Source organism: Artemia franciscana, chromosome 13, assembly GCF_032884065.1.
Source record: "Artemia franciscana chromosome 13, ASM3288406v1, whole genome shotgun sequence".
Taxonomy (NCBI): Eukaryota; Metazoa; Arthropoda; class Branchiopoda; order Anostraca; family Artemiidae; genus Artemia; species Artemia franciscana.
The window spans coordinates 36,351,456-36,375,756 of record NC_088875.1 but is presented as its reverse complement, the minus strand read 5'-3'; the positions used below and the strand labels follow the sequence as shown (position 1 = coordinate 36,375,756).

Here is a 24,301-nt window from a genome sequence, read left to right as displayed (position 1 = left end):
ACATGGGCTCTGAAAAGACATTTACCTGTGTTTAAGAAGCCATTCAAGACTATATTTTGCACAACCAGTGTCGAACTCCGTGTTGGATGTGGGTGGTCTGAAAACAAGGATTAAAATTAAGCACTTGACCGTCCAATGTTGTAAGTTCAAGTGCTTCACTGGAAGGTGATAAAAAACGCAGCTAATATTTGTTTCCAGTGAATTTCCGCCTGTAGGCTATAATTTTCAAAATTAAAATATTTGTCAATCTGAAAAAAAATACGCGTGGCCACATTCATAATTGTAATTGAATAGTATAATAGTATCTTAAATGCATAGCATATCATAAGGTAAAGGAATTTTTTGAGTTTGTTTGTGTTTTGGATTTTCCGAATAAAGCTGATGTTCGGAGGAAAATAGATGGAAACATTGCATATGGATTGAATCTAGCCTACTGATGAAGAAACAAACGATAATGGATGCATTGGATGCTATTTAGCGGTTTGTTAAATCAATTGACACTATTTTTAAGATTTGCTCAGTTAGTCAGTAACTTTGCTTGACAAAGAACAGCTTAATATTTATCTATGACAATGATATTGCCTTAGTGTGCATATACCAGATATAGAATGAACCTGTAGGCCTAGTCAGTGAAGATACTGTTCTAGTCTGTTGGATGTGAGTCCATAACTGTTGTGTAGGCAACAAATTTGAGTTAGGAATAAGGTGTTACTATGAACCTATTTTGGACCCAGAGATCAAATCATGTTGCAGCAATGCACTGCAGGGCCAACGCAGGGACCTTAGTAGTCAAGAAGCATCATTAATCTGATACAATGAACCTCTTTTCTTAGTTCTACTTTCAGGCAACGTTTGCTTCAGTATAAAGTAAAATCAGGGTAAAATTCTTGTTAATTGACTTCTTGCTATCTCAGAAAGGGTTTAGGTTAAGAAAATGAAATTTTCAGAGATGAATCTACAGACTAAAGTATGTCCAAGGAAGGTATTTTGAAGCAACTGCCTCCATTCCTTCTCCCTCTAGAGGGCCCTGACCTTTGATGACCTTTAAAAATATGTGTGTTATAAACATGAAACCTTGCAAAAAAGATCTTCTGCTTAATTGAAGTAAAATAAAATTGTTTTCAGCTTCATAACTTTGCTCAATTCCATTTTATAAGGTTTTAAAGATATGCAAATACATTTCCTAAATTTGAAAAAAAACATTGATATGGCTCAAAATTCTGCTCAAATAACAGGAATTGCATTCTCAGAACTAAAGGCAGAGAAAAAGCAACTAGTAACTAAAAATTAAGGTAAAATCTTGTTTTGTCAAAATTTCAATAGGTAATAGACCTGTCATGTAAGCAAATTTCAGGGCACTCTAGAGGGAGAAGGAGTGGAGGTGGGTACTTTAAAATACCTTCCTGGGACATACATTAGCCTATAGACCCATCCCTGAAAGTTTCATTTTCCTAACCTAAACCTTTTCTGAGATAGCAAGAAGTCAATTAACTAGAATTTTACCAAAATCAGTATAATATCATTGCTAGGCCAGCCTAATCTTGGTGAAAGATTCCTTCCCAATCCTGGCAAGATTTCTTCCTGTGCCTAGTGAAATTAACATCAAAATATTAAGGGGTAAATACTCCAGTAGCCTACTCTGACAGTGCATAATGTTAGACAAATAATTCTGGTAAATTTTCTAATTAATTTACTAGCCTAATGAGATAACCAAAATATGATATAGGCTATAACCTAGCCTGACATATAATTCATAGACTATATATGACATATAGGCCATAATTCACTGTCTATATATAGCCTATAGATGACATAGGCTGTAACTCAGGGTATGAACTTGCATCAGTAGGGGGGGGGAGTAAAATATATTTTCAATATAAATGAATGATATGTTTAGATTCAGAATATAGTTCTGATTCTTAAGGTAGACATAGCCTAATGAATTTTGGTGTGATTATGTATGGCCATTCTAATGTGTAAAGAGACATGTTAAGAAAACAACTCTTACTTCACAATATGCAAAATAATCCTGGTTAACATATTTTCCTAGAAAAAAAATTTTGGTAAAATTATAGCAGTCCATATAACTGGCTTACCAATAAAGTGAATATGCCACTTGATGCCCTTTTTTATGCTTCCAAGATAAATTCAAATTTAAGCACTTTTTGAGCTCTCAAAAATGGCAACTTTTTAAAAAAAAGGTGTCAGTTCAAATAACTGACTTACCAATTAGTGTCTTTTTTATGTTCTTTGTGAATATAATAATTGGTTTTACAGTAAGTTCAAATTTAAGAACTTTTTGAACTGTTAAAAATGATGATTTTTCAATAAATATATAAGTTATAGCTTGTTTTCAAAAAAATAATGATACATTTTCTCAATGCTAAAATTATTTATAATAAGGTTAGGTTATGTTGGGTTAGGTTAAAAAGTGTATAAATTTGAATTTACAGTAGAAGCAATTATTATAGGCTATTCATAACAAACATAAAAAAGACATCAAGTAGTATATTCACTTTATTGGTAAGCCAGTTATATGAACTGCTATAAATGTACCAAAATATTTATCTTTACTTATTTCCTTCTTTTTCTAAGTTTGCCAAAAAATTTATGAAAAAAGCTACAGTTTTGATAAATGTTTTTGTCTGTTTTCAAACTTATGCTGAATGATATGCCATTCCACAAGTTTTTTCCATACATTGACATTCATCCTGGCCTTTATAGTTTTTTTTCTATGAAACTATAAAAACTACAAACAGACATGATGATCACCATCTATAAAAAATTTGTAGGATGGTATATCATTCAGCACAAATTTGAAAACAGACAAAATGTTTATCAAAAAGAGTGGCTTTATCATAAATTGTTTTGCTAAGTTGGAAAAAGAAGTGAAGATAAAAGTTCTCCCCCTAGAAAATATGAAAACTTAATAAAAGGATTGTTTTATATATTATTAAGTAAGAATTGTTATCTTAACATGTCTCCTTATGTATTGGAATGGTCATTGATATGCACCAAATTTTCTTTCATTTTGGTAAACTATCAAATTGAATTGAAAGGAGTGACAGAGAATTCAGTGCATATAAACTAACAGAGTATTTATTTGCATATTAGGGGGATGAAGTTAATTTCTAATGCAGATGAAGATAAAATTCTAGTTTAATGGCTTTTTGACATCTTGGAATATAGTCAATCTAGGTGAATAAAACTCTTAAGAATGCATTTAAAATTCTAGTTTAATGGCTTTTTGACATCTTGGAATATGGTCAATCTAGGTGAATAAAACTCTTAAGAATGCATCCTTCTTCCAAAAACTGTTCTGGTTCAGATGTAACAAATATAAGTTGTTTTCCACACTATTGCTAATGCCTTGGCCCTAATGATTTGCAAAGAGGGTATTTTGAAGCACTTATCTCTACTTTTGCTCCCTCCAGACAGCACTGGCCTTTAAAAATCTGTGTTGTAAAAGTATAATCTTACAGAATAGACCTTCTGCTCAAATGAAACACAAGAAAAGTGCTTTGAATTTCATACCTTTACCTAATCCCAATTTATATTGTTTTACAGTTCTGTAGATATGTTTCCTAAATTTAGGAAAACACTCCTTGATGCAGCTTAAATTTTTTTAAGAATTATAGGAATTCCATTAAGAAAACTAGGTTGTTGAAAAATGCATTTGAAAACCCAAAAATAAGGTTAAATATTTGTTGCCAAAATTTAGATAGGAATAGACCTGTCAGGTGTACAATATTCTAAGCCCTGAAAATAAGAAACAGATAGAGATATTAGCTTGATGCAGCTTTTCACATTATATTTTAGCCTCGAGATTCAGTGTCCAGCCCAACTAGGGTAATGTGTCTTGTATTAGGACAGCTAATCACTCTTTCAGGAGTTATATCTCTATCATACCTTTTTGAAAGTGAATTATCTTACTACTGGGTTTGCCAAAATCTTCTAAATTAGTATGTAAAGCTTGAATATTTTAACCAATTATAATACTTTCATCTGAATTTAAATGTTGAAAAACAATAAGTTTTCCAAGATTACTGTCAGCCAGTCCCAACTAGTCCACTCTTAACTATCAGCCAATTTCAGCTTTGTAAACAAATATAACACTAGGCTGAGGTATCTCTTTTCATCAGGGGAGAGGGTGAATTTTGTAGTTTTTACAAATCACTACCTGATTTCTCCTGAATTTGTAGCAAAAATCCGGAATTTTGCAAAATTTCATTTTAATAATGTCTGAGAACTAAGGGTCTTATCCTACTTTTTAAGACAATAGAAAGTCCTTAAACTGTAACTTTACTCAAATGAGTGTTGTATTTGGATTGAGGATGAATTTGGTAGGCCTATGTCTATTTCTTATATATCTTATTGGTAAGTTAATTGGAAAATTACCATATTTTAGTAGGCTAGCCTATAGCCTAATGTATCTTTTGTATAGGAAAGATACACATCAAAACTATAAAAAAATTGGATTTAGTTCTTGGAAATATTGGGGGGGGGGGTAATTTTGCCATAATATTACCTTAAATTACACAGGACAAACTCTCAATCAATCAGTGAATTTATATCTCACCCTTACACAAACATAACTATATGCTATAGAAAGAGGGAAGACTGCTGGTGGTTGTGTCCACCAGCTTCAGTGATGATAGTGAGTCCTCTATGGCACCCCAAGCAGTGATCCATGGTTTTTTGAGCCACTCCCTGTCCACTGTTGACTTGAACCCATCCATGCTGGTAGAGGTCAATGTTCTATTCACTGAGGGAGTTCTACAAAGTGACAACAAAAGAACATGTTTGTTAGTCTGGCATTTGCTTGTTTTCAGAAAAGCTTATGAGGGTGACAACCAGTTCTCTTTGAATTGTCTGGCTGGAAAAGGTCAGGAATGGTTTCCCTCAGCATTTAGAAGCTTGTATGCTATTGTCACATCACCTTGTTTACATCTATATATTAGTAACTGTATTCTGAGCTTAGGGAGACAGGGTGGATAAGGGACATAATAGAGGCCTGTAATACATTCTGTTGCCCTCCTATGGACTGATTCCATTGCTGGTTGGTCAGTCATGTTGATTAGGCATGCAACACATTCTAAACTCCAGCCTTGGTCAAACTAGACTCTTATATAGCTTAGTTATGAGAGATCTGATAGTGAACATTCATTTGATTAAGCCAAGTTTCTGATTAGCTTTTGCAATAGTTGATTGAGACACCAAGATCTCTCTCCATGTGGTAGCTGGAAACAGCTTTGTAGACCCTATCATTACAATTTGTATGGTACAAAATGTGTGGGTTTCTCTTACAAAGGTGGAGAGTTATGCCTGTGTTTAGTTCCAGCTTCCAAATATTAGTCCAGTGAGTGAATGCATCAAGGTCCAGTTGAGTTGACTCAGTCTTTTACACAAATGAGTTCTTTATGGGAATGATGAGTGGGATGATTAGTTGACCTAAAGGCAATATATATGTGCTGCTACTACTATTACTACTGTTTCTACTTTGACTAATATCTTGAGAACAGCTCAAAGTATCAAGTTGAAACTTACAGAGATTGACAGACATAATTTCTACTGACCAAAAGGCAATATGCTACTGCTACCAAGGGTACTAAGTTTAATATTTCAGGGAATATTGAAAGCAAAGTGGAACTAAATCAAAACACTATATGCATGTAGGTTGTCAAAAGGGCATATCAGCAATATCTTTAGGGAACAGCTTAGAGTCTTAAGTTGAAACTTAAATGAAATGCTCTGGGGGATGTTGAATTAACCAAAAGGCACTTTGTATGTGCTAGTACTACCACTAAAGCTAAGGCTATATACAACACTGTTAAGGTGGAAATCTTAGGGAATTTTGAGAGGATGTTGAACTAAATCAAAACACACTATTCTTGTGTTGGTTGTCAAAAGAACATATAATAAGTGTTCTATGAACTGCTAGGGTTTTTAGTTGATACTTTAAGGGCTGTTGTAAAAAACAAAAGATGATATATGCATTCTGCTACTATAACTGATACTAATGCTACTGCTACAACTACTGCTATTACTGAGGCTAATAGCATTAAGGTCAAACATTCATTGAATGTTTAGGGGAGTTCAAACTAAATCCAAACATACTATGTGTGTGCATGTTGCCAAATGGTGTATCAGCAATATCTCAGCATTGCTTGGAATATTAAGTTTAAACTCTCAGGACATTTGAACTAATCTAAAGACACTATGTCCATAATAATAATACCAGCCCTACTGCTAATGCACTACTTTTATTAAGGGTAGGGGTATTAAGATGAAATTTTCTGGAAATGATTATTGGGATCCTGAACTAAATCAAACACACTATGTGTATGGAGGTTGTAAAAAAAGACAGCAATATCTCAGGAACAGCTTAGAGTATCAAGTTGACATTTTCAGGGAATTTGAACTAACTAGCGCTTATGATATTGATCTTAAACTTCCTGGGCATGTTGAGGTGGTAGTTGAACTAATAAAAGTACCCTGTGTATACACTACTACTACTAGTAGTAGTAGTACTGCTATTCCTACTTCTTCTACTATTGTTTAGGCTAGGGGTATTAAGGTGAAACCTTCAGGGATTGTTGAGGGGGATATTGAACTAGATCAAAACACACTATGTGCATGCAGATTATCAAAAGAGCAAATTAGCAATATCTTAGGAATGACTTAGAGATGTACCACTGTAACTACTACTATACTCATCGGTCCTGCTACTATTGCTGTTACTATTGTTAATGTTAAGTGTCTTAAGGCAAAACTTTCAGTGAATGGTCAGTGGAACATGCTCTGTCCATGTGGGTTGTCAGAGGCATGTATCAGTAATACCTCAGGAATGAATTAGTGCTTTAAGCCAAAACCTTTAGGTCTACTAATATTACTGCCACCTTTTGGTACTTCTTCTATTACTGCTACTGGTAATATCAAACTTCATCAAATAGTTTAAGTATATCCAGGTTGTCAAAATGACATTGGCAGATATTTTATGAGTGAAATAGGGTATAAAGTGGAAACTTTCAGGGGAAGTTTATGTTGCTACAAAACTAAATTGAAAGGCTTTATTATACCTCAAGAATGGAATATGGTATGAAGTTTAATTTTTTAGGGAAAGTTGTCTCTTAACTAAATCAAAATGTAGCCTACTAAGTGTATTGAGAGTGTCAAAAATGTATTTTTGTAATATCCCAGAACAGCTTTGAATATTAGGTTGGAATAGGTGCCCATAAGCTGAGTTTTATGGGGGGGGGGGTACCTGGTCTAATCAGCACTTTTAATGCTGTATAATAGAAACTTCAAAAAAAGCTCATTCGATTGAAAATTGTGAGGGTTAGTGCTCTCTTTGATATTCAAAAGTGATTGGAGGGTGAACAGCCTCCCGCCCCACACCAATTATTTCCCTCAAAACATCCTATCAAAATTTAGAGATAGCAATTTTGTTCAAAGTAACTTAAAGGTCCAAAAATTATGACTTTGAGAATGACAACACCCCTCCCCCTGCAACAACCCTCAGGGTAAGGGTTTTAAGTTATACCCTGGGGTCAAGTAAGATTTTTATAGAAATGGTAGTTGTATGAACCTTGGAGAGGGCTCATTGGATTGGTAATCAGAAGCTCTAGCGTTTTTTTTAGTAGTCAAAAGTGATTGGATATCAACCAGCCCCCCCTCCTATAGCAATCATTTCCTCCAACACATTCAATCCATACTTTGAGATAGTTTTGAAAGATATTGTTGAAAGGTCCAGAAATTACCTTTGAGTATGATACCCCTCCCCCCTCCCCAAAGCTCACAGGACAAAGGTTTTAAGTTATTTCTTTGGTGCATATAAGGTTTTTATAGAAAGAGTGGTTGTATAAACTTCAGAGAGAGATCATTGGATTGGTAATTAGAAGTTATAGTTGTCTTTTTATGAGTCAAAGTAATCAGAGGATAGATACCCCCCCACACACACACATATATATATATACACGTCATATTTTCCCAAAATGCATCTGATAGAAATTTTAAGATTGTCATTTGTTGCCATAGAAACTTTGAAACGGGCTCATTTGGCTGAAAATTAAAAGGGCTAATGGCCTTTGAATAATTAAAAGTGATTGGAGGGCAACCAGCTCTCCCCCCATGCCAATCATTTCCTGAAATACTTCCAATCAAAATTTCGAGATAGTTTTTTTGTGTGATGTAGCTTAAAAGTCCAGAAATTATGTCTTTGAGGATGAGAACCCCTCTGACAACCCTCAGGGCAAGGGTTATAAGTTAAGCACCAAGGGCATTTAAGGTTTTATGGAAAGGGTAGTCTTCAGAGGGAGCTCATTGGATTTATGATTTATGAGAGGGCAGCTATACCCCCCTCATGTCATATTTTCCCCAAGTGCATCCAATAGAACTTTTAAGATAGCCATTTGTTCAAAAATAGTCCAAAGATCACATAACAAGGTATTTGAGGTTGACACAACCCTCCTTAGTCTGTGGTAAGGGTTTAAGCTATACCCCGGGGCATGTGCGGTTCTTATGGAAGAGGTGGTTTTGTGAACTTCAGAGGAGGTTCATTTGATTGGAAATGTGCTGCTCATTTCCATTTTAAAACTCAAACATGATCGATGGAAAATAGCCCCACTGTACATCTTCTTTTCTCCAAACACACTCGATTTAAATTGTAAGATAATCATTTTTTAACCAATAGTTCAAAGAGCATATAACAATGTCTTCAGTAATCAAATATAAAGAATATTTAGGCTGACGTTGAACTAATTCAAAACAAACTATGAGCATGTGGACTTAAAATAGTGACAAAGCAATATATCAAGAACAACTTGTAGTATCAATTTAGACCTTTAAGAGCAAGTTGTGGTGGATTTTGAACTAGCCAGAAGGTACAATATATGTGTTTTTAGAACTACCACTACAGTTACTGTAACTAAAGGTTCTAAGAGTATTAAAATGAAAATTTTTGAAAGCACTTAGGAGGAGTTCAGATTAAACAAATAACTGTATGCATGAAGGGTTTCAAAAAGGTATATTAGCAATAACATAGGCAGCCCTACTCTATGATAGCTAGAAATATCATTGAAACATTTAAAGGTGCCAATTGGATACAAAATTAAAAGTTCTAGTATTCTTTTCAATAGTAAAAAGAGGTTGGAGGGCAATCAGCCTGTATCTGAAGTCTGTTCATTTTCCAAACACATCCAGTCATAATTTTGAGGCAACCATTTTGTTTAGCATAGTAGAACAGTCCAGCAGCAATGTCTTTAGGGATATTGGGTATGTCAACACCCCACAATTATGCAACTGGCCAATTATGTTATAAAACTAAATCAAATGGCATTGCGTTTATGGCTGCCAATAAGGCACTTCAGCAATTTATCAAGAACCACTGGGGGTATTAAGTTGGAGCTTTTGGGGCTACTACTATTACTACTGCTGCTCTTATAATTCAAATACAAGTTTCTCTCAACTTACAAACATCAAGCCAAACTATGGATTCTTATAGAAAATAAAATTAAAAATAAGTTTTTCCAACTGAAATTATGGAGCAACATTAAAACTTAAAACAAATAGAAGTTATTACATATATGAAAGGGTTGCCCTCCTCAATAACTCACTCTTTACGCTAAAGTTTTTTTTAGTACTTTTAAAAAGCGTCTTGTTGTTCTAATTAAACTGCCCTTGTGTTTTAGTGGTCATTCTAAAAAAATTTGGCACAAATTCAAGCTTTATTGTAAAGAGCGAGGTGTTGATGAGGGGGCAACTCCCTGCATATACTTAATATTTTCTGTTCTTTTTAAGTTTTAATGTTGCTCCTCTGTACTTTCAGTACAGAGGTACTTTCATTTTAAATTTAATATCTGACTGTGTTTTTAATTATTTTCTCCCATGAAAAATTTTTCCATGGAAAAATCCTCCCATGTAACCCTCGACCCCCTCCCCACCAGAAAAATCCCTCTTGAAAATGTTTGTATACTTCCCAATAACCAATGCTATATGGAAAACAGTGGATAAAGTTCATAACTTGCAGCCCTTCTCCTGGGGACTGTGGGGGATTAAGTCACCCTCAATGACATAGTTATTATATTTTTTGACTATGTTCAACAAAATGGCTATCTCAAAATTTTGATCTTGTGACTTTGGGAAAAAAAATGAGCGCGGGGTGGGGCCTAGTTGCCCTCTAATTTTTTTGGTCACTTAAAAAGTACACTTAAAAGTTTAATTTCTGTTCGAATGAGCCATCTTGTGACATTCTAGGACCACCGGGTTGATACAATCACCCCTGAAAAAAAAAAATTAACAGGCATCCATGATCCTTCTTCTGGCAAAAAACAGAAAATTTCACATTTTTGCAGATAAGAGGTTGAAACCTCTACAGTAGGTTACTCTGATACACTGAATCTGATGGTGTGATTTTCATTAAGATTCTATTACTTTTAGGAGATTTCCCCCCTCTTTCGAAAGTAGGGTAAATTTCTGAGGCTCCTAAGTTTTGATTGGTAGGACTAAACTTGATCAAAATTATGTATTTAAAATCAGCATAAAAATCCGATACCTAATTGTATTGATGTATCTAATTGTGTTAAAATTCGGTTGTTTAGTGTTTTGGTTACTGTTGAGCTGGGTTGCACAAACTATTTGAAAACAAAAAGATATAGGCTACATTTTTTTTCATGAGAAAATTATGTCAATAAAAAGTGAACAGAAATTAATTCCAAAAAACTTATGCCACGAAACAAATTTTTCAAAGAAAAGTAAAGAGCTCATTTAAGTCAAAAATGGGTAGAATCTTCCAAGTGTAAAACTACCATAAATCACTACCAATAAATGAGTGAAACTTAAAACGAGTATAATTTAGAATAAATTTCAATTTCTATTTTAAGGCTCAAACAATAAGAAGGAAAAATAGCCCCCCTCCTCCCTGACATCCTCTTTTCCCCAAACACATTCGATCAAAATTTGCGAGATAGCCAATTTGTAACCAATAATCCAAAGAGCATATAACAGTGTCTTTAGTAATCAAATATAAAGAACATTTGGCAGACATTGAAGTAAATCAAAACAAACTATGAACATGTGCACTTCAAAAAGGTGACAAAGCAATATCTCAAGAACAACTTATATTATTATTAGCAGGTGTCTTATTGGCAACCATACACACAATGCTTTTTGATTTATCTTAAAGTAATATTTAGTTTTAAAGCATAATGGGCCAATTGCATAAATGGGGGGGGGGGGTTGAAATGCCTAATATCTCTAAAAACATGGTTGCTGGACCATTCTGCTATGCTGAGCTAAACGTCTGTCTCAAAGTTTTTACTGTATGCATTTGGAAAATGAATGGGTTTGAGAGAAGGGCTGCTTGCCTTCCAGTCTTACTCTTATATCTCGTTTTATTCCTAAAAAGTGCGCCAAAACTTATAATTTTGCATTGAATTAGCTCCTTTTATAAGTTTTAATCATATTTGTAGCTAATATTGAGTGGTGCTGCCTATGATATTGCTTATATACCCTTTGAAACCCTTTTGAAATATAGTTCTTTTGTTTAATTGAAACTCTTAAACGTTCCCTATAAGTTTCATCTTGATACCCTTAGAATCAGTAGTTACAGTAACTGTAGTGGCAGTGTTAAAAGTATACATATAGTGCCTTCTGGCTAATTCAAAGTCCCCCACAAATACTCTTAAAGGTATAGATTAATAATATAAGCTGCTCTTCAGATATTGCTTTGCTACCTTTTCGAAAGTCCACATATTCATAGTTTGCTTTGATTTAGTTCAACATCCGCCTAAATATTGCTTAAAAACTTCATCTTAATACTCTTATCTTGCGCAGTAGCAATACTTGTAGCAGCATTAGTAGCGGTATGTGCATAGCATCTTTGGTCTCTTCATCATCCCTTCCAAGACACACTGAAAGTTTCAGCTTAATGCATATCATCAACCATTCCTGAAGCATTTCTGATGCGTCTGCTTGAGAACCTGTGTGGGTATAGTGTGTTTCGAATGAGTTCCATCCATAACACAAATTTTATGTATCCTAAATTTTTCACCTTAATACCCTTAGTTTAATTTAGTTTTAATAGCAGCAGTAAAATTAATTGTAGAAGCCTAAGCTTTAGTGGTAGTAGTAGTAATAGAACTAGTAATAATAGTAACAATAGCAGTAGCATGAGTAGAAGCAGTAGCCATAGGATGCAAGTATTTTCTTTTGGTTAGTTCACCACCAAATCGCTCCTAAGACGTTGCTGTTACATGCCTTTGACAACCTGCATACAGAGAAATTTTCAATTTTATTGAAAATTTCACTTTCATACCCTTAGGTGCAATTGTAATAGTAATCACAGTAGTAGTATTGATATTGCTAGTAATAGTATTGAATAACGATAGTACTACCAACAACAGTAGTATTAACTATTGCCTTTTGGTCTTTTGAACATCCCTCTCATCAAGTCCTGGTAGTTTCAACTTGATACAATTAGCCATTGCTATGACATTGCTGATATGTTCTTTTAATAACCTGCATGTTTGTATTCTTCTTGAAATTTTATCACAATGCTCTTAGCCCTACAAGTAGTTGTAATAGAAGTAGTAATGGTAGTAGTAAATGTATGTAGTAATGTCCAGTAGTAGATGTATGCTGTAATGTAGTAATGGTAGCAGTAATGTCCCCTTTAAGTATTTTCTGAAAGTTTCAACTTAATACCCAAATCAATTCTTGAGACACGCTATTTTGATAGTGTGCATGTACATACCGTCTTTTGAATTAGTTCGAATTTCCCCTTAATACTGTAAATGGAGTAGTGTGGTAGTAGCAGTGGTGTTAGTTGTAGTAGTATTGGTAGCATGCAAATATTGCCTGTTCAATTATCTCCATTGTTATATCCTGGATTTTCCAAAATAATATACTCAGTTATTCCTGTGTTGCATTTTTTGGCAATCCGTATACACATAATGTGTTTTGATTTAGTTCAACACTACCCTCAACATTCTCTGCAAGTCTCCCCTGAATACCCTTTGTCTTCTTGGAAAGTAAAGTTCAAACACGTATACCTTTCTCAGTAACATATACTGGGTGTAAGCAATGAACGAATTGCCTAACTTACAGCCCTGGTTCTGAGGACTGTTGGGAGGCTGAGAGCCCCAATGACATAATTACCAGACCTTTCAGAAAACTTCCAACTTCCAATCAAATGAGCTCCATCTGATCAAAAGTTTATGTAACTACCCGCTCAATAAAAACCTTATATGCCCCTGGCATAATTTACAATCCTTGTCAATGGGCTCTGGGGAATGGTGTCGATCCTAAAAACATTGTCATTTGATTTTTGGATTATTGGTAACAAAATGGCTATCTCATAATTTCGCTTGAATGCGTTTTGAGAAAAGATGATGTTGGGGAGGAGATCTAGTTCCTCTACATCATGTTTGACTCTTAAAAAGTAACTAGAACTATACATTTTGAACCAAATGAGCCTCTTCTAAAGTTCACATGACCACCACTTCCCTGAAAACCTTGTATGCCCCTGAGGCACAACTTACAACCCTTAGCCCCAGATTCTGAGGGATTCTGTCCACCTCAAAGGTCTTATTATATGATTTTTGGACTATTTTTGAACAAATCTCAAAATTTTTATCGAATCCATTTATGTAAAATACAACGTAGGGAGTGGGGAGCGGGTGCCACCGATCACATTGACTCTTAAAAGGGGAACTAGAACACCTGATTTTCAATCCAATGAGCCCTCTCTGGAGTTTATACGGCTGCTCTTTCCATAAAAACCCCGTATGTCCTTGGAGCATAATTTACAACCCTTGTGCTGAGGGCTGTGGGGGGGACGGGTTGTCATCCTCAAAGACATAATTTCCAGACCTTTCAACTACGCTTAACAAAACGGCTATGTAAAAATTTTGATTAGATGTGTTTTGGGAATCGATGGGCGTGGGAGGGGGCTTATTGCCCTCCAATCACTCTTGACTATTAAAACAGGCCCTTTACATTTCCGATCGAATGAGCCTTTTTGAAGTTTCTACGACAACAAATGGCCATCTGAAAATATCTATCAGATGTAAATCAGGAGGATGAGAGGTGTGTGTGTGTAAGAGTGGGTATCTGCCCGCTGATCACTTTGAATCTTAAAAGGGCACTATAACTTCTGATTACCAATCCAATAAGCCCTATCCAAAGTTTATTCGATCACCCTTTTAAAAAATTTATATGTCCCCAGGGCATAACTTACAACCCTTGCCCGGAGGGCTGTGGGGGGTTGTTATCCTCAAAGACATGATTTCTGGACCTTTTAACTACGCTGAACAAAATGACTATCTCAACATTTTGATTGGGTATGTTTAGGGAAATGGGTGGACCTGGGAGGGGGCTAGTTGCCCTCTAGTCACTTCTGACTATTAAAGAGACACTAGCCCCTTCAATTTCCAATCAAATGAGCCTTTTTTGAAGTTCCTACGACAACAAATGACCATCTTAAAATTTCCATCAGATGCATTTCAGGAAAATACGAGGTTTGGATGGGGGGGGGGTAATCGCCCTCTGATCACTTCGAATTTAAAAAGGGTACTAGAACTTCTAATTACCAATCCAATGAGCCCCCTCTGACGTTTAGATGACCACCCTTTCTATGGAAACGTTATATTCCCCCAGGGTATAACTTATAACTCTTGCGGTGAGGGTTGTGGGAAATGTCATCCTCAAAGACAAATTTGTCAGGGCTTTTAACTATGCTGAACAAAATGGCTCTCTCAAAATTTTGATTGGATGTGTTTGGGGGAATGGTGGGCGTGGTAGGGGGGTTAGTTGCCCTCTAGTCACTTTTAACTATTAAAAGGGGTACTAGCCCCTTCAATTTCCTATCGAATGAACCTTTTTAGAAGTTTCTACTACAACAAACGACCATCTCAAAATTTCTATAAGATGTATTTCGGGAAAATACGTGGTGTATGCGGGGTGGTATTCACCCTCCGATTACTCTGAGTCTTAAAGAGGGCACTATAACTTCTGATTACCATTTCAATGAGCCCCCTCCGATGTTTATACAATCCACCCTTTATAACTTACATACCTTACAGTCCTTTTTCTGAGGGCTGTGGAGAGGTTGTCATCCTCAAGGACATAATTTCCGGACCTTTCAACTGCGTTGAACAAAATGGTGATTTCAAAATATTGATTGGATGCGGGAGAAATGGTGGGCTTGGGAGGGGTGTTAGTTGCCCTCCAATCACTTTCGTTTATGAAAAAGGGCACTGCCCCTTTCAATTTCCAGTCGAATGAGCTCTTTTCGATGTTTCTATGACAACTCCTTTGATATTAACTGGCCTGGTTTAAAAAAAAAAATTAAAAAAAAATATACAATGTGTCCACATCGCTCTTTGCTTAAACGGCGCTATTGCTCTGCCTACGGTAAGGGTATTTATGTGAAACTTCAGGGCATGTCTGGGGGGGGGGGTTGAACAAAATTAAAACACACTATGTGCATGCAGGTTGTTAACAGAACATATCAGCAATACTTCAGGAACGGCTAAGGGTATTAAGTTTAAACTTTCAGGAGATGTTGAACTGACCCAAAGACACTACGGTATGTGCATAATAAACTACTGCGGCTGGTGCTGCTGCTACTATGACGACGACTGCTACCACAGCTACTTGCAACAGTAATTGTGATTACTCGTAATTGTAGTGGCTACTTGGCTAATTACAACAGCAACTACTAGCAACTGCAACTATTTGTGACTACGACTGCGATACTTGTGATTGTAACTGCAACTACTCACAATTGTGACTACTACTTCTTGTAGTTGCGATTGCGATTTCTTGTAATTGCGACTACTTGTGACTGTGACTATGCCACTACTACTGCTGCGATTGTGACTGTAACTGCAACTGCTGCTATGACTATTGCTACTTACTACTACCACTACTAATACAAGTTGAAACTGTCAAGGAATGATGAAAGGAGTTAAAACTAAATCAAAAGACATTACGTGTATCCAAACTGTCGAAAGGGCGTTTTCGCAATATTCCAGGATGGTATTACGGTATTCTGATGGTACGGTATTTCGTTGGAAGCCTGTTAGAAAAGGTGTTATGTTGGAAATTTAGGGTACGTCGGTGAGGCGCTGAACTAAATCAAAAGACACTATATGCATCCAAGGCTGTCTTAACGGCGTTTCAGCGATATCTATGGAAATGATTATTTTATTAATTGAACCACTCCGGACATAGTAAGGGAGGTATTAAACTGACTGAAAAGGTCCTATATGCATCAAGGCTGTCAAAAAGGTATATCTACAATGTCTAGGAATAGTTATGGGTATTAAGTTGAAACTTGCTGGGTATATTGAGAGGGGTGGTCAGTTAACATTTGTCTGTGCTCGAGGTTGTAACTTATTGGTGGTCTGAATTACTTCTACCCTCTAGAAGCCCAAATATTATGCAGATTTTCAATCCATTTATTTCGATAACATTTCATGTGTGCATCCACCCAGAGTTCTGCAGTGCATTTATTTCTAAAATTTGGTCGCAAAATTTAGTCGATAATATAAACATCAAGCCCAAATCTCGATTCTAGAGGAGATTAAATAATAAAATAAAACACATTTTTTTAGACTGAAAGTAAGGAGCAACATTAAAACGTGAAACAAACAGAAATTATTCTGGGTATGAAAGGGACTGTCCCCTCTTCAACACCCCGCTCTTAACGCTAAAATTTCAATTTCTAAATGTTTTTCATCTAATGCAACTTCGAATTTGGCTGACTAAATGAAAAATTAAAACAGCATTTGCACATTAATGTTGGCAAAGTTTCCTCCTGTGCAATATTCTCCCTGGAAACTTTTAATTTCTATTCGAATGAGCCTTCTCCTGCTTCTATAGAACCGTTGGTTCGATACGATCACCTAATTACATTTAAGCTTTTAGCACTTTTAAAAAAGCTTAATATTCTAATTAAATAACCTATTATATAAATAAGATTCTTTGATTTTTAGAAGGTGTCCCCCCCCCCCTGTTCCGGAAATCAGGCAAGTTTTCTCAGGCTCGTAGCCTTTGACGGGTAACACTAAAATTGATGAAACTTATATATTTGGAATCAGCAGAATAAGCCGATTTTCTGTGTATGTCTATTGCTTAATAATTTATTTTTTTTTAGAGTTTTGGTTACTATTGAGCCGCGTCCCTCATTAAAAACAAACAAATAAACAAGCACCCTTGATATTACTGCTGGCAAAAATAGCAGAATTCTACATTTTTGTGTATAGGATTTTTGTGTATACTTCTACAGTAGGGTTCAATGGTATGCTGAATCTAATGGTGTTATTTTCAATAAGATTCCTTGTATTTTAGGGGGTACTTACCTCCTATTTCTAAAATCCAGCAAATTTTCATAGGCTTGTAACTTTTGATGGGTAAAACTAAACTTGATGAATTTATGCTTTTGGAATCAATTTATACTTATTTATAATAAGCTGTAATTTTGAGCCGAGTCAATCCTTACTTACAGAACTGTTTGAAAAACTGAAAAAAAAACCTTTACAAATATTCAAAATTCTTAAATTAACAGAACAAAAAAAAACTAACAGAACAAAACAATCAAAATAAATAGTAAAGAGCAACAGCAAACCTAAGATGAGCAGAATTAAAGTCAAGTTGTAATTGAAGTATAAAATGAACATAAATCACTATCAATAAATAAGTGAAACCCTGAACGCACATATATTACAATGCCAAACTTAAAACGGAGAGAAATTACCTCAAGCAGGAGTCGGGCTAACCCCCACTATGGTTTGTAGACCAGAATGTCTATTGCGATTTCACCAAAACGAAATAAATTTTAAACGTTTTCTTTTTTATAACCCTAATAAACTCAAAATAGCCACGACTGTCAGGAATGAATATAAATATAGGCTATATTAAACTGTCAATCCGAATTTCAATAGTGTTTTTCGGTAACCTTTGTTATTATGGTGATTTTCTTTCTTATTTTGTTGATGTGACGACAAACAAAAACAGAATAGAGTAAAATTAGAATTGTTTTCTGTGAAGTGCATTTGCCATTCTGGTCTTTTGAAGGCATACGGGTCGCTAGCTCTACTCCTATTTTTTAAGTTTGATTTGATTATCTATTGTAGTTTCTATTCACTACACGCTGGAATTACTATTTGACTTTATTCCCGACCATCTTAGGTTTAACTTGACTCTTTACTTTTCTTTGAAAACTTTTTGTGTGAAAAAAGGTTTTTTATATTAATGTTGAAGAAAAAGATATGCTAACCCTTTAGGATACAGTGTAGTTGGTAACTCAATTGTTATTTATAGTAACATCTGTTAGTTTCAAGTTTTATTTGATTTTAAGCTTGCTGATTTCAGTATATCTTTGTTTTTTCTTTCATAGGCTCATTTATAGTAATATATGGTAATGTTATGTTTGGCTTGATTATCAACTGTGAATTGTGTTCATTATTTCATTTATTCATTCATCATAGTTTTTGTTCGGTTTCAGTTTAACTTATTATGTGATTTTATTTCCACTTTTTGGGTTTAGATGTTGCTTTTTACTTTCAAACAGTTCGTGGCAACGAACTGTTAGTAAGGAGTGACCCGGCTCAACTGTAACCGAAACTCTAAAAAACAGAATTTTGATACCAATAGATGCATCAAAAGAATTGAATTTTTATGCTGATTTCAGATGTACAAGTTTCATCCAGTTTAGTTTTGCCCATCAAAAATTACGAGCGTGAGAAAATTTGACTTATTTTCCAAAAAAGGGGTAAATCCCCTAAAATTCATATAATCTTAATGAAAATCACACCATCAGATTCGGCGTATTAGAGAATTCTAATGTTGAGTTTTCAAGCTCCTATCTGCAAAAATGTGGAATTTTGATTTTTTGCCAGAAGAAAGATAACAGATGCGTGTTTATTTCTCAGGGGTGATTGTATCGACCCGGTGGTCTTAGAATATCGTGAGAGGGCTCATTTGAACGGAAATAAAAAGTTCTAGTGGTCTTTTTAAGTGACCAAAAAATTTGAGGGTGACTAGGCCCCCTCACGCTCATTTTCCATAGTCACTCGATCAAAATTTTGATATAGCCATTTTTCTCAGCATAGGCGAAAAATCTAATAACTATGTCTTTGAGGATGGCCTAGTCTCCCAAAGTTCCCGGGGGAATGGCTGAAAGTTATGAATTTTGCCCATTGCTTTCATAAAGTATTGGTTATTGGGAAGTCTACAGACGTTCTCAGGGGGGATTTTTCTGGTGGGGGTCAAGGGGAAGGGGTTGCGTAGGATAATTTTTCCATGGAGGAAGTTTTCATGGGGGGTGGGACATTTCTGTGAAAGGGATGACAGATTTCACAGCATCATTTAAAAATGGATCAGAAATTAAATATAAAAAAAACAAGTTTTTTCAACTAAAAGTACAAAACAACATTAAAACTTAAAACAAACAGAAATTATTAGGTATATGAGCGGGAACGCCCCCTAGTCAATACCTCGCTCTTTACGCTAAAGTATTTTAATACTTTCAAAAGAGCTATGTATTCTAATTAAACTGCCTTTGTGATCCAGGGGTCATTCTTGAATAATTGGAACAAAATATGAACTGTAGTGTAAAGAGCGAGGTATTGATTAGGGGAATCCGCCTCATATACTTAATAATTTCTGTTCGTTTTGAGTTAAAATGTTGTTCCTTACTTTCAGTTGGAAATTTTTTTTTGTTTAATTCTTCAAGAGGCTTAATTTGGGAAACCCTTTTTTTTATTAATTAGTAGCAAAATCAGAAGCTTAATTCTCTTCATTTGATGTTCAATGTTTGAAGCTTAAACATGCAAAGAAAAATATAGATAATAATTAGATCATGAAGTAATTTTCAAATGAGCTATATTGAATCAAAAATTAATAACAGGTTGGGATTTTTTTTATAATCATGCATGGGTGAATATTGAGAGAAGATCTAAGAGGGTCATACAAATTTACAATAATTTCATGACACCATAAAAAACAAAGGCATGATTATTTTAAAGACTTATCATTTTAAAAGGTTTGCTTTTTAAAGTTTGAATTTTATCACGCGAACGTATTTCCTGAGATCATCCTCTGCATAGGTGAACAAGCTCAAAAGCCCTTCTCTGCGATGCATGTTATGAATAGAATTTTTGGTAGGGTGTGTCACCAATCCTGCAAAGTCTTCCCTTGATGTAGGCCAATGGTCAAGAAGATGGTCTATTGTTGCTGTCTGTGCATAGCTTGAAATTTCTAATTCATTCTAAATGTCAGTAGATGTTATAGCTGAAGAGCTGATCTGTTTTAACTATGACTATGGTACTATTTCCATTTTTGTGAATGTCTATTTTCTAGGGATAGAATGGCACTTTGTGTGGGAGTAATCAGCTCAAAAAATGAACCGTTAATAATTTCGTGTAAAAATAAAGAAGAGGAGTTAAATTTTCAGTACATGCTGCACACTTCCTTGGATTTCATTGATGGGAAGCTCTCAAGTGCTACTAAAGCTAGTGATGCTAGAGATCTTTATCTTGGACTGTTGAATAGCAATGAAGATGCTAAAATTTTTGGATATGTTACAAATACTGGTGTAAAATTCATGATTATTATTAGTGCTTTTGATACTTCTATAAGAGAAATCGATATTCGAGCGATGTTCAGGAGCTTACATTCAAGTTACATAAATCTTGCATCTAATCCTTTCTACATTCCAGGTAATGCGATTGCTAGTAAAAAGTTTATTGCGATTCTTGACAGAATGGTAAACCAGAGTGTAATATGAAAGTTGCATGTCAAATTTTTAGATTGTTAAGTAGAAGAAATTTTAGTGCTGGAACTAAAATGGCTAAAAGCAAGTTTGAATATGTTCGTGAATTTGAATCCAGTGATCGTTGTCTGCCAAACACTTGGATGGTTGTGAGACTAGATGGAAAAGGCTTTCATAAATTTGCTGATAAACATAATTTTGAGAAGCCTAATGATAAAAATGCTCTCAGTCTCATGAATGAAGCAGCAAAGTCAGTGATGAAAGAGTTCAAAGAAATAACACTAGCATATGGACAAAGTGATGAGTTTAGTTTTCTCATTAGAAGAGATCATGATTTATATAATAGAAGAAGCTCAAAGATTTCTACAATTATTTGTAGTTTATTTACTTCTGCCTATGTCTTCCATTGGGATCATTGTATGGTGGGTAAAACTCTGCTTTATCCTCCTTGTTTTGATGGGAGGGTTATATTGTACCCTGATGAAAAGAATGTGAGAGACTATTTCAGTTGGAGACAGGCTGACTGCCATATTAACAACTTGTATAACACTACGTTTTGGAATCTAGTTTTGAAGGGTGGAATCACAAATCAACAAGTAAGTAGCCTCTGATCGAACAATCCAGCAAATTAATAAGGGGGAAGAAATACGGGTTATTCTATGAGAAAAATTATAAGACAAGGTCAACGAGCGCTATCTATCATTAACCAGCAAAATCATAATACAAATTACAAAACGTTAAATGCGGTTTCTTTTTTTTTTAATGTTGCTGTACGATTGGGCGGAAAACAAAAGAACCATTTTTGCCACAATTACGTATGGGTATGGACTTATCTAGTTCGTAGTCCCCTTTTTGTAAATTGAGATCCATAGCACCAGTTTAAAGTGTTTTTTTCCACCCTCCTCTGTGCTTCTTACCAGACTTGTGGCTCTTTATGGTAACCGATCTGTTCGACGATTGGGCGGAAAAATAGAACCATTTTTGCTACAAGATTACAATTTATGTTTTTTTACTGTTATGATTTTATAGCAAACGTATGTTCGGTGTGTACTAGTTCTTACCATTTTATAATTGTTGCGGTAAAGCACCAATGACGCAGTAGGCTTTAGACTTTTATAGCTGGGGAAGGGGGCAGTAGCCGAAGTCTTGTTTGTAGTAATTTTTATTCCTTTTAAGCTTGATTTAAATTCTAAATTTTTGTTTTAGTCGTTTTAAGATTTATTTATATATTTCTATTAATACCTGTTTTATCTTTATTTGCTATGTTTGCTTATTTAATTTCTGTTTTGGGTTCCATTTATTCTTTAAAAGATATTTCTGGTCGTTTTGAGTTTGAACTATTATAGGAATTTATTTCTGCCTATTTTAAGTTTAATGTGGCCTTTACTTTTCGTTAAACAACTTATTTTTTTGATAAGTTTTTTTATTATTAATTTCTGTTCCTTTTGATTGCCAGGTATTTTAACTATAGCGTGTATTTTAGGGGGTAGGGAATTTCATCATTTATCTCATTCCTAGGTAAGTACCTTTGGGAAAAATATATATTTGTTTTACTTTTCTTTGAAAAACCTTTTTTTCAGAAAGTTTTTTTAATTGATTTCTTTTCCTTTTTTATTTTCAAAGTTTTGATTTTAGATACTATAATGAACATTTCTCCTGTTTTTCTTGTCTCTAGTGTAAGAATTAAAATATCTGATTCTAATTTGATAGTTTTAATTAGTGGCTTTTGATTTTTAATTTAAATGAGAAAGTGGAACAAAAAAAAACACAACAAACTTAAAGTAAATTAAATCCAATTATTTCGACCCCACGTCCAGGAGCCTTTATCAACGGAAAAAAAAGTTAAATTAAATGCGTCACAAATAGAAAGAGACAATAAAAACAACAACAAAAAACAGATATAAAAAAGTCACATTTAATAACCTTCAAAATACTGCAATTGCTGTAAAAGCATGAATGAGCACACAGAAATGACAAAAGATTATCTTTTGTACACCATATTGTGTCTTGTATAATCTCAGATTGGCAATGAGATATTGCGAGTCTTGAGCTTATTAAGTTTAGGTTATTGCCAGTCTGAAATTATACGGGACATAATTTGGTGTATTAGAGACGATCTTCTGTCATTTAATTTAACTTTTTGTCGGTTGATTAAGGCCCCCAGGCGGGGAGTCGAAATATTCGGATTTTATTTATTTAAAGTTTGTTGTTGTTGTTTTTTATTTTTTTTTCCACTGTTATTTAAATTGTATTTGTTTTTCCTCTCTCTTAAATCCTCTTAACATTCCTTTGAAATTTCCACAAAATTCCATCACCTGTTCCTGGGATATTTCAGATACGCATCACGGCTCTGAGTTAGTCCCTGAAGTAACCTTTAGAAAGGTTAACTTTCTAAAGGTTCGAAGCGCCTTCCAAGTCCCTTTTTATGCAGTATTGAATGTGGGTGTTGTGGGGGGGATGAGTAATCCCTTAAACTTTGCATTTAGCCCTTAAATAAAAGCATTTGAACAGTTTAAAAATATTTTCATATTTACCCACAAATAATCTGACCATCTAAAATAATTGAGGACATGTGTCCCAGATTTCTGAATAATAATTCAGTACACTATTTGAAAATCATCAAATCAAGGATTGAATGGCTTCTCTGAGAACTTCTCAGAGAAGCCATTCAATCCTTGATTTGATGATTTTCAAATAGTGTACTGAATTATTATTCAGAAATCTGGGACACATGTCCTCAATTATTTTAGAAGGTCAGTCTGTCAAAACAGAAAATTAAAAAAATCCACATGGTACCAGCAAATCCTTTTTTTATGAGCAAATAAAATATAGTATATTTTCAGTACTGGGATTTTAGGTTTTTGAATCGTAAATAAACTCCCACAGCTTTTGTTTAGCCAAAAGTATTTCTTTTGACTGCTCTCCATTCAGCTACTTTCTTTTTTTCAGGCTGAAGAAAGATTATGCAAGACGGTCTCTGGTGACAAGAACGAAATTTTGTTTTCTCAGTTTGGTATCAATTACAATAATGAACCTGAGATGTTCCGGAAAGGAACTGTTGTATACAGACCTAAAGACAGGTCTAAACGTTCATCTAATGTCAATGTTGAACACATCGACATTATCAATGATGCTTTTTGGCTAGAACATCCTCATTTGTTGAATAAAATAAGAGAATAGTTGTATAAAAATTTTATACACAATAAAAATTTTAAATTTCCATCAAAAAAGGGAAAAGTTGTTTTTATATTTTTTATTTTATTTTTTTTTAAATGGTCTGAAGCAACCACTACCCAAGGGGTTGGATTTGACGACTCTAGTATTGATTCGGACACCGTGATAAACTATTAGATTTAAAGGTCATCTTTTTCAAATGTGGATAAAGTTATAAAAGGTAAAAAAAAGTACTTGAGATATATAAAATGACAATAAAAGTATTAAAATAACTCCCAATTTATTCTAATCTGCACGAGCTAGGATTATAGTCAAACACTAATTCTAGGTTGGCTATTTCTGTGCATCCCA

The 24,301-nt window shown here is 34.6% G+C and overlaps 1 protein-coding gene across 1 annotated transcript; it reads left to right on the top strand.

The window, feature by feature from the left end:
• The first annotated feature begins 355 nt into the window (after positions 1–355).
• Positions 356–24,222, top strand: LOC136034878 (probable tRNA(His) guanylyltransferase). The gene is made up of 3 exons (XM_065716363.1): positions 356–480; positions 20,724–21,372; positions 23,726–24,222. Exons 2-3 carry the CDS (start codon positions 20,788–20,790, stop codon positions 23,954–23,956), a joined length of 816 nt encoding a protein of 271 aa, XP_065572435.1. The 5' UTR covers positions 356–480; positions 20,724–20,787; the 3' UTR covers positions 23,957–24,222.
• The last annotated feature ends 79 nt before the right edge of the window (positions 24,223–24,301 follow it).